Below are 11,797 nucleotides of genomic sequence, written 5' to 3'. Positions count from 1 at the left end.
AGCCCAGCCCAGGCAGACACGATCGGGGATTTAACCACTGCAGTAAACGCACATCTGTGCAGACGTCTTGTGTTCTGCTCTAGAACCCCCAAACCTGTAGTTTAGACCCGCAGCACCGTCTTTTGGTGAGTCAGCCCATTGAGATATAACGGCGGTTTTACCCCACTCGCGCGCCAGCCGTTTAACATTTTGTGGGCGTTCCCAGACATGCGGACTGTCTCTATGGCGTTGGTGCAATCACATAAATGACTCTCCTTTGCTTACAAAACGCTTTATTTCAAACATTGACGTCACAGTTCAGGAACACAGACCGAGGAAACGCCAGCAGACAACCATGCTTGAGCTTAGGCAGGCAGTCCAGAGGTACGTGGAGTGGAGGATCAGTGCCAGCACGTCCAGCAGGCTGTGGACAAGTTAAAATACCATATCATCCTTCTTTTCTTTCCTTCTTTCGATAGGACAGCTGCCAGCTTTGCTAGGCGGACCTTGACGGGGATGTTTGGTGCAGTCAGTGAATGTTCAAACAGGACAAGGGGTCAGGGTCAGGGGTCAAGGTTCAGGGTTTGAAGTCTGAGGGGTTTTCTCCGGCAGCTGTGCTTTTAGCAGCGGTGGAACTCCTGAACAGGCTGAAGAAGCTCGGGAGAGGCATTACCCTGCGTCTGTTCTTCATGTAGAGGACTGCGTCGTCGGTACCTGCTTTGCCCGTGTCGACATACTCCGCAGCACGGGTTACATTGTTCTCTATGCTGTTCATCAACTCCCCCTGGTGGAAGACAAGTATTTAGTTACAGTTTTTCACAATTGTTACTCTAACACACAAAAAGCGAAAATTCGGCACAATTTGCACAACCTTCACTTCATGTACCAATCACTCTACTTCACACTCCCTTATCTGCATTAGACTCTGACTCTCCTTCTTTACACTCTGATGTCAATTACACATCACCTTGTTGTCAAAACACCACACACAATGTTCAGTTGTTGCACACACACTTCTCAAGTCAAGTCTCAATGCATCAACCTACAACACACAAATATTCAAATCTCTAAACATTCAGGTCTGTTGAGCAATTTGCAATCAGGGCTGCAGCATAAAAGTGCCTTGAGCCTCTGTTTTGTTTGGTGAACAATGGAGAACTTTGAAGAGAGAGAACCGAAATAAAAGTTGTTTTGCTGCATATGTGTGTGCTGTTTTATGTTTGACTATGAAAGAAGTAGACCTACATGACACATTTACAAAAGGAGAAATGGCTCATTCTCCAGAGTCATTGTCATTCATATGGTGTGTTCCATTTCTATGATTATGTTTTCAATTTGGCACTTCAGTCAGTGTGCTATAAATGCTTGGTAGTGTGCAGCAAATGCTTAGTTGTGTGTACTCAATGAATGGTATGTGTGTGTCATTTGAAAATATGGCTGTGTACCAAATGAAAACACCAGTTCTATTTTGTGAACAGTTAAGAGATTTGATGGCAAAGAGTCATCTTGCAAAGGGAGTCAGGTTTAGCATTTTGTGTGTGTAGTTTGGAGAAAGGTGTGTTAACAATTGTGAAAAACTGTAATCAATTAGCACTATCAATGGACAAAGCAGGAATATCCATCAGTCAGTCAGTCAGTCAGTCAGACAGACAGACAGACAGACAGTCAGTCAGTCAGTCAGTCAGTCAGTCATTTTAATTTCACCTGCTATGTGTTCTATAAATTATGGTTACAAGATTACAAGGAGGAGGAGAAGATGAAGAAGAAGAAACAATGTTTCAACCCACACCTGCTAACAGAATACTAATTATTTTTGTGGCCTTAAAAAAACTAAAGAAGTACAATTGAGGCAGCCATTTTACCTGGGCCTCCACCAGCATGGCGATGTCAACAAACATCTCATGCAGCTCTCTGATGCTCGACTCCAGGCGGACGATGTCCTGATGTCGGGACTCGATCTCGTTCAGGGCCTGGCGTTGAAGCTGAGTGGCTGAGAGGATCTGTGTGAAGACATGTGTCCCATCATCTACATGTCCACACAGCACAGCATGCAAACACATAGGATCTGTGTGGAGACATGTGTCCCATCATCTACATGTCCACACAGCACAGCATGCAAACACATAGGATCTGTGTGGAGACATGTGTCCCATCATCTACATGTCCACACAGCACAGCATGCAAACACATAGGATCTGTGTGAAGACATGTGTCCCATCATCTACATGTCCACACAGCACAGCATGCAAACACATAGGATCTGTGTGGAGACATGTGTCCCATCATCTACATGTCCACACAGCACAGCATGCAAACACATAGGATCTGTGTGGAGACATGTGTCCCATCATCTACATGTCCACACAGCACAGCATGCAAACACATAGGATCTGTGTGGAGACATGTGTCCCATCATCTACATGTCCACACAGCACAACATGCAAACACATAGGATCTGTGTGGAGACATGTGTCCCATCATCTACATGTCCACACAGCACAGCATGCAAACACATAGGATCTGTGTGGAGACATGTGTCCCATCATCTACATGTCCACACAGCACAGCATGCAAACACATAGGATTTGTGTGGAGACATGTGTCCCATCATCTACATGTCCACACAGCACAGCATGCAAACACATAGGATCTGTGTGAAGACATGTGTCTCATCATCTACATGTCCACACAGCACAGCATGCAAACACATAGGATCTGTGTGGAGACATGTGTCCCATCATCTACATGTCCACACAGCACAGCATGCAAACACATAGGATCTGTGTGGAGACATGTGTCCCATCATCTACATGTCCACACAGCACAGCATGCAAACACATAGGATTTGTGTGGAGACATGTGTCCCATCATCTACATGTCCACACAGCACAGCATGCAAACACATAGGATCTGTGTGGAGACATGTGTCCCATCATCTACATGTCCACACAGCACAGCATGCAAACACATAGGATCTGTGTGAAGACATGTGTCCCATCATCTACATGTCCACACAGCACAGCATGCAAACACATATAGATTGTAGTAAATGTCCACTGACAAGACTATTTGCATAAAGCTGATAATGTTCTCAGTGACTCCTCCCATAATAGTGTATGGTGCGTTTGAACGGCTGCCCAGAATGCAAAACAGTGCATAAGAAGGTCACCAAGCGATCGTCCCTCTGACAGTAATGTCCATACACAGCTAACATTTAAGTAGTTAAATAACTAAAATTAGCTAAAAACACTGGCTAGCTGATTTCATTGGTAAAATAGCCGTTAAATTCAAGATATTGCTATAATCAGAGCGAACTATAAACAATATAAACATATATTAAGTAATTACATGTCAAATTAGGTCAACAAAGACTTTTATAATCCATTACTATGGAGGCCGCCATGTTTGATGATGTCAACTCAGACCAACCGAGGCTCTGAATTAATACACACATTTTCCGACCTGTAATTTCATGTTGTAACCATTCAGTTCATTTTTAACAAGTGACAGCTCTCGTCCCCCAAGTTCCGAGTTGTCTTGAAGGCAGCATAACTGACATGGACAATGCTCTAAGGCAGTGGTTCTCAAACTGGAGTACATGTACCCCTAGGGGTATGTGAAGGTACTACAGGGGGTACTTGAGAGAAAGGGGAGAATGAAAAAATGTAAGAATAAATCATGAAAATAAATGAAACCTTAAAATAAATCTGTTCTGGAGGCACTAAGCTAAGTTTTCTAAGCAAAATGTTGTCATCGGGGGGTACTTGGATTGAGAAATCAGGGGAAGTTTTGAGAAGCACAGCTCTAATGCCCAGCCTTTGAATTGCCCCTTGGTGACACAGTCGGTTTGATTGAATTGAATAGTTATGGTTTGTGACTCAAAAGAAAAAGTAGAAAATTCCAACTAACATCAGGTGTGAAGATGGCCGCATTGTCACTGTGAAGCATCTCCTCCAACTCTTCATCTGTAGTCACTTTATCCACTGAAAGAAAAACGGCAAAAGCCAGAAGATCATAATGTCTCCTAGGTCAAGGACAGAAATCCATTTATGCGAGTAGAATACACAAGGTGAATCAGTCCAATATCAGGGTGTAGTTGAAGTGATTAAGGGTCTTCTCTTGTCCAGAGCATCCAGAACCCCCCCCCCCCCCCCCCTGTGCAGGGGCAGACTGCATAATCGGGCACGTCGGGCAAATGCCCGGTGGCCTGGCCTGCAAAAAAAAAAAAAAAAAAAAAAATTGCAGGCCAGGCCAGGCCACTCACTGAACAGCAGGCCAGGCGCCGCCTACTGGTTTACTAGTGGTTTTATTACTTTATTCAGGTTTAAAGTGGGTGCATCTCATTGTAAAATTGGACTTGGCCCAAATTGGGCTTCAAACGGCCCAAATCTGGCTTTAAACGACCCAAATTGGGCATCAAACGGCCCAAATTGGGCTTCAAACGGCCCAAATTGAGCTTCAAACGGCCCAAATTTTTCGCCGCCGCCCTTCGGACGCCGGCACGCGCATCGGCCTGGCCTGCTTGGTATCTAATGCCCGGCCTGAATTATGATCCCAGTCCGCCCCTGCCCCTGTGTCTTGTGCTTTTCTTGACACCCGTTGTGGTGTCGTCTTTAACTTGCTTGCTTTATGCTTTATGTTTATTGAGAGGAAAATATTGGTCATGACTGTGTACACAACACACTCCTTTATTGGGTCAACAAGGGCAGCATGCCATAAAGATAAAGGAGGTTAATATAACTGTCTTTATCTTATCTATTATCTTATGATAAGACTCCATTGAAGGTAAAAGGCGGTATCTATTACTAAAGGCATGTTCAGTGTTATTTCAGAACTGCTAAATAGCCCTAACGTTCGTTTGTAAAAATAAATAAAAAAGAAGTCATCAAGTTAGATTACAGGGGCACGAGCAATAGACCCTTTTCACAGCAACTGTTTTGAGGTGGTAAAGCAGGAAGCAAAGCAGGTGTAACCAATACCATTAACGATGGAGCCATTCCATCTAGGCGTTCCAGTGCCAGGACCCTCATTAGTGTTATTGGTTACACCTGCTTTACCACCTCAAAACGGTTGCTCTGAAAAGGGCCTATTCACCTTATGTTCAGACCTTACAGTGGGCCAAATTCTTCCGGGGCCTTATTAACACTTCCGGCGGTCACGCCGCAAAATAAGAGTTGTTTTTGGAGCGCACAGTGAAGGGGGTAAAATAAAGAACGTAGCCTACTACTTTGAGCTCGGTACACAGCAAGCAAGCGGAGTATCCACTGTTTGCCAGGTCAGATAACGTTATCGTCGACAATGACGAGCACTTTCTTGTAAAACATACCTGGACTCCAACAAAGAAAGCTTCAGATAGTTTTCTCTCCTCCGAGCGCTCGAGCCACTAACGTCAATAAGACCCGCAGACGTTAACGTAATTCTTAACGAGCCAGTTACATGGCGTTGCATTCTTAGACATTGCCGTTTGCTTTTATTTGGTATGTTACATACAATTGGCCAAATTATTAGTTAATTCAGAGTAGGGATGTCAACGGTTAACCGTTAATCGATTAACCGTCGCTAACGTCGTTGTTCGGTTATTGCTGTCGGTCTATCAGTTAATATTTAAATTTTTTTTTTTTTTTTTTGACACGTTTTTTGAGTTTCCTTGCAGATTTTGCACAGTGTTTTGCATCATGCAACTATTTTGTTCAAATTTTGTTCAATTGTTGGCAGCAAATCGAAATAGGCTATATTTTGTTTAAGTTTTTATGCTGCAAAAGACAGTAGGCCTAATGTGAAAAAATCAAAAGAAATAACAGATTGTTGTTGTTGTAATGTTTACATAAACAGGAAATAAAGCTCTCAAAAATATATTTCCTTGTCATCCATATAAGAGCCAGAATTATTTTGGAATGATTACCTGATCAAAATGTGGCAATAAACTTATAAATTTCAGCAAAGCCAACAAAAAATAAAGGCATAATTCTAACACAAAAAGCATTAACATTTCAGCATCTAAATAGACACGCCTTGTTTGGGCATGAGCTCATTGAGTAAATAGACAATTTTTTTTTTTTTTTATATTAAAAAATTATGAATTAACCGATAGGTTAATCGATTATTAGCGTCGGTTAATCGAAAGTGAAATTAACCGAAAATTGACATCCCTAATTCAGAGTTAGATGATATTGGAGAAGCCAGCCATTTTATTTTATTTTAAGCGGAAGTTGTGACACGACCACACACCCGGGTCAAATGGGCGTGGCTACATAAGGTGAATACACTTGATAACAGGGGATCAGGTATAGGGACGGGGCAGAGGAGAAGCTTCCTGACTGAGTAACATGACACCCAGCCGACACTGCCCGCCTCTGCCTATTTGAGCAGACACATTACCATGGAAACGCCTACACAGGTGTCTCCGGTTGCATTGCGAGCTCATGTTTACTCGCTAGTAAGGAGGAGGAGGCGGGGCTTCCCTCCTCTCCAAAACACCACAACGGCTATGAAAAGATCCAGGTGTGCGATATAAAGGCCATTTACCTGACACTGACCAGAGTGGGAAGCGCGTGTGTGTCTGTGTGTGTCTGTGTGTGTGTGTTTGTGCCTCTGTGCGTGCGGATGTGTGTGTTTTGGTTGTCGGTTGGTTGTTTTCGCCGACTCACCTATTTCCAGCTGCCTCTGAATGTGTGCTTTGCACCTCTCTCTGAAGGAGATCTGTGCGTTGTAGTAGCCCGTCAGCACTTCCTGAAGCCAGCGAGTCAGGTGTGAGTGCTGGAGGAAAGCGGTGAACACATTGGAGAGTTCTGAGCAGACTGGACATTCAAAGATGAAAAGGAATCATAGTAGGAGGAATGATTTGCTCAGATGCATAAAGATCGAGGCCTCTTTGAAATATCATAATTTGTCTTTCCTGGCTCATCTCACAGCAACATGCCGTCATTTCTGATCGTTTCCAAAACAGGAAAGGGGAGGTTGTTGTTTGGGAGGATTTGGACTTTGAGATGAAACGGTAATAAACCCGGAGTCCGCCATCTTTATGCCCCCTGGCTCATTACAGCAGATACAACAGTTTGATGGCACACCTGGTTCTTCTGGATACGCTGGTTCACTGAGGCACTGTTGCTGTTCTCATCTAGAGGCAAGCTCGCGTCCATGGCTGAAAGAAGATAAACATCACACACAACACAACACACACACACACACACACACACACACACAGTCTGGTATTCTCTTTTGCTAGTGGTGGGGGAGGTCGTGTGTTTACTTATCGCCAGCAGGTGAGTGTAAGAGCTTCCCATTTCCATAGATTTGCAAGTGAAAATCCTAAGTGATCATGAACTGTGCAGTCGCACCATTTCAGGAAGTAGCACCAACTGCACACTTCCTCCTCATGGTTTCAAACATTACTGGTGCAGAGCCACATTACAAAAAAAGTGTCCCATCTGTTCTGGTCACATGATCTCTAACTGTCTGACCTCTAAATATCTACACCCATCTGTTCTGGTCACATGATCAAGCTTCCACCTTCGGTCAGGACGGCCAAATCACTGCCGATCTTTCGGAAAAGACTAAAGACACACCTTTTCAGGCTCCATCTGGGCCCTTCTTGAACTAACTTCTCTCTCTCTAATAATAAAAAAAGAAATGCCACTATTTCTTCAGAAGTTGTAGGTGTCATAGACTGTGTTGCATAGTTGATTGCTCTATTGCTGACAAAAATGTGTTATTGTAAATATCTCTACTGTCTGACCTCTAAATATCTCTACTGTCTGACCACTAAATAAATATCTACACCCATCTGTTCTAGTCACATGATCTCTACTGTCTGACCACTAAACATCTCTACTGTCTGACCACTAAGCATCTACCAGAGCAGATGGTGTCAGAGTCAGAGATAACATTCTGCACCTACATTTCAACTTGGCCCGGACAACGTGGACATTCTTCTTGATTTCATTGTTCAGCTTCTCCAGCTCATCTTTCTTTCCTGAGTAGAAGGTTCAAAGAGCAGTTAATGGCAGCAAACAGACAATCGCAATTGGCCAATGGACAGAGGTGGGGCCAATGGACCGTATGGCTCGTATACAGCCAATTCAGAGTCCATTACATTGTGAACTGGTGTGTTAAGCCAAATACATGAACTGAAGACGTTTAGTCACCACTGTCCATCACCCAAGAGTCACACGCAAGACATCAGATTTCATGCAAAATTAATTTCATTGGCCGAACTGGTTTTTCAACATTTGTGCTTTTGACATTTTGCAAATGTATTTTGCACTTTATTTGGTGATTAAATGGATCATAGGATCCAGATATAGCCACCAAATAAAATGCATAGTCACAGAATTACAGAGAATACACAGAATGACTTAATAATTTGTGTGCTCAGCTTCTACTCTCTGCATTATACATTATTTATCATCTGTTAAGGGGACTTTGGTGATTATCAAAGTATATGTACATTTACAGATTTGTCTGTAAATGTTAAATGAGTTATAATTTGATTGGCAGCTTTATAAATATTGTGTGTATTATTTCACAATTGCCCTGTTTGACCCGCCCATTTAAGAATTGAGGTAAATTTAGAAATGTGATTGGGAGAACCTTTACATAAATATTACCATACATGTTGCTGTAACCCACAGGCAAGGCAGGCAACTGCTTGGGGCCCCCAGGCCATTACCCCCCCCCCCCCCCCCCCCGAGGGCTAACAAACTTTACTCCACAGCAGTGACCGCAGCCCCCTCCCCATTAAACAACCAATGGACGATTTGCAATGACATTGAACCCTCCCTAAAGGGACCCCGGCCATGTCATTCCCTGGGATGCTTTAGATTTTTATTGTTCTGGATTTTATTGTTCTTTATCATTTGAAAATTACAAGGTTTTTTGATGTTCTTTATATTTATATTTTGAAAATTCTACTCATTTTGAATACATTTTTTTGTTGGTCTCAGATTACTTTTAACACTATCTGCCCCTTCGGGGGCGAAACCCTGGGCTTGCCCGCTGTGCGGCCTCGCCACACGCAGCTCGGCCGCTGTGTGGCCTTGCCTGCTCTTTTGGCATGTGAAGCGCACCATTTGCTCAACTTCACAATGCCAATGACATCATCAGTGCCTATGACATCATAAGATATTTTGGTCAATAATGACATCACTGATGACATCACTGATGATGTCATAGACATTGTGACATCAGTGGGACAAAAATTGAAACAAAGCCCACTTGCTCCCTTTTATATAAGCATGCATGCAAGGATAATGGTGATGCACGCTGGTTGGAGGGCCCCCCTGGGAATTTTTGCCCAGGGCCCCAACAGACTCTAGAATCGCCACTGACAGGAAGCCTACTGTAGGGTGTGCAAGTCAATGCTCTTGTTAGTCACTTGTTTCAATTGCTACATGACCTCACAGTAAAACCACCAGTTGAGAGAAATGTTTCAATTGTTGGGTCTAAAATAAACAGCCGGTCTTCTACCTGCTCTATTTGTGAAGCACCTTGAGATAACTTGGTATGATTTGGCGCTATATAAATATAACATTGAATTGAATTGAATTGAACTGAATTGAAAGAGAGTGCACTGCATAACTGGTGAATATAGTATGCTGGCTCACACTTAAGAGTATACACACCTCTTCCATTACGACTATACATCACTGCTATATGAGTTTTTAAGTATTGACCTGAATGCATACTGAAGCAGTGATGTGACAACTACAGATAACTAACCAGGGCAGCACACTTTTTATTTAGTTCATGGAGGCTGCGCCACTCAAACATTCACTTACAGGATATCCACCACGACAAAGATCTCGTAAGCAAAACGTCCGACATGACTGTGAGTGAATGTGAGGAGAAGACTGACTGGTCTGTACTCACTCTGCAGTGGGTTTGGAGCAGAGAGCATGGCACCATGTCTCCTCACCACCTCCTCCGCTTGAGAGGAGATCGTTTCAATGAGGCCTCTCACCTCTGCCACCTACACATGCACAGAGGTCAGAGGGCAAGTTAGACACCTACACATGCACAGAGGTCAGAGGGCAAGTTAGACACCTACACAAGCACAGAGGTCAGAGGGCAAGTTAGACACCTACACAAGCACAGAGGTCAGAGGGCAAGTTAGACACCTACACATGCACAGAGGTCAGAGGGCAAGTTAGACACCTACACATGCACAGAGGTCAAGTTAGACACCTACACATGCACAGAGGTCAGAGGGCAAGTTAGACACCTACACAAGCACAGAGGTCAAGTTAGACACCTACACAAGCACAGAGGTCAGAGGGCAAGTTAGACCAGTGATTATCAACCCTTTTCAAGATTCAAGATTCACTTTAATAGCCACAGTGAGTAACTACACAGAAATACAATCACAAATGATAAAGTAGTGCAACATATAAAGTAATTAAAGTGGCATTATGATGGGGGGCAGGGAGGGATAATGTCTGTAGGGGGACCCCAATAAAGGACCCCTAGTTTAGTCCACATTAGCGCTACTCTCTGGACACCCATTTGATGAGAATTGTTTTCTCTCTGACCCAAATGTGAGAATATTTTTCCTGTCAGATATGATCGTGGTCAATCTGGGAACGCGACGGTTAAACGTCTGGAAAGTCTGTCTGGAGAAATTCGATATTGTCCAGAATCCCAACCCTATCTGTATTGGAGGCAGAGATAGCCTAGCAGTGAAACGCAATTCATCCATTTGGACCCCCTAGGAACCCCCTCAAGGACCACTGATGGTCCCCGGACCCCACATTGAGAACCACCATTAGTTAGCCATGTTGGGAAGTCTCTCTCTCTCTCTCTCTCTCTCTCTCACACACACACACACACACACACACACACACACACACACACACACACACACACACACACACACACACACACACACACACACACTAACTGTCTTTGATGACATTACTTGACTGACTGTAATGCTTTCCCTAGTCCCAATTCAAATCGTTAACACACCTAAACAAGTCGTATAACCGTCAAACCCAGGTGAGGACCCGCCAAAATGTCCTCGCTTCTCAGGTATCAACTCAAGCAGCAGCAGCAGCAGCACGTACCGTTTTGAAAAGCTCCTCCATGTTAACGTTGCTCTTCACTGTCACATCATCCATACTGAACGCTGTTAGGAGAAGAGGGATGTAGTTAACTACGACTTTAACAATACTTGCACCCTCACCGACTGTTAGTAATAAGTATCATTGAAAAGTGACCTGGGTTTAGCTCATCTTTACCGCTCTAAGAAAACGGTGAAATAACGAGTCCTCCCAAAAATAAATATATTATTTAGCTCCCAAAACCTACCAAGTTTGTGATGAATGGACAACTCACAGCTGCCGTGCGGTGGTCCGTCTGAACAATGCGAGTGAAGTCTTCTTCTTCTTCTTCTTCTTCTGTTTAGTTTTACGGCGGTTGGCATCCAAAATGTTGCATTACCGCCTCCTTCTGGACTAATACATCCACTATTCCTATTCCATTACAGTCTTTTTAACAGTCCAGTTCCTCTCAAAAAACTGACCACTATTTTCTTCCCCTCCACTACTCCCACACATCCCATTATACCCTTCACACTGGCCTCTATTTGTCCCAGTCTCTGCAGTCCAGTCATCATGATCACCCTCTCTGCTTCATATCTCCTGCATGAGATCAGAACATGCTCCACTGTCTCCCTAACTTGACACTGACTACAATGCCCAGTTGGATGCTTCCCTATTAAACTAAGTGTTCCATTTAAGTTGCTATGACCAATTCTCAATCTACCTATGACTCTCTGTTCACTCCTATTAGCCCCACTATTCCCCACCACTCCCACTTTATT

General features: G+C 43.6%; 1 protein-coding gene across 1 annotated transcript; it reads right to left on the bottom strand.

Annotated features, from left to right (window-relative positions):
• Positions 1-297: 297 nt before the first annotated feature.
• Positions 298-11,406, bottom strand: LOC310795803 (syntaxin-2-like). Its single transcript, XM_083657891.1, has 9 exons — positions 11,284-11,406; positions 11,040-11,101; positions 9,847-9,946; positions 7,877-7,951; positions 7,047-7,120; positions 6,627-6,735; positions 3,889-3,962; positions 1,842-1,979; positions 298-763 (listed from the first exon to the last, which is right to left on the bottom strand). The coding sequence occupies exons 1-9, from the start codon at positions 11,396-11,398 to the stop codon at positions 557-559; spliced, it is 954 nt and encodes a 317-aa protein (XP_083514017.1). The 5' UTR covers positions 11,399-11,406; the 3' UTR covers positions 298-556.
• Between the last annotated feature and the right edge of the window lie 391 nt (positions 11,407-11,797).

This window comes from Poromitra crassiceps (genome assembly GCF_964638095.1).
Source record: "Poromitra crassiceps genome assembly, chromosome: 21".
NCBI classification, from domain to species: Eukaryota; Metazoa; Chordata; class Actinopteri; order Beryciformes; family Melamphaidae; genus Poromitra; species Poromitra crassiceps.
The sequence above is the reverse complement of the archived record's forward strand: the minus strand, read 5'-3'. Positions and strand labels throughout refer to the sequence as shown.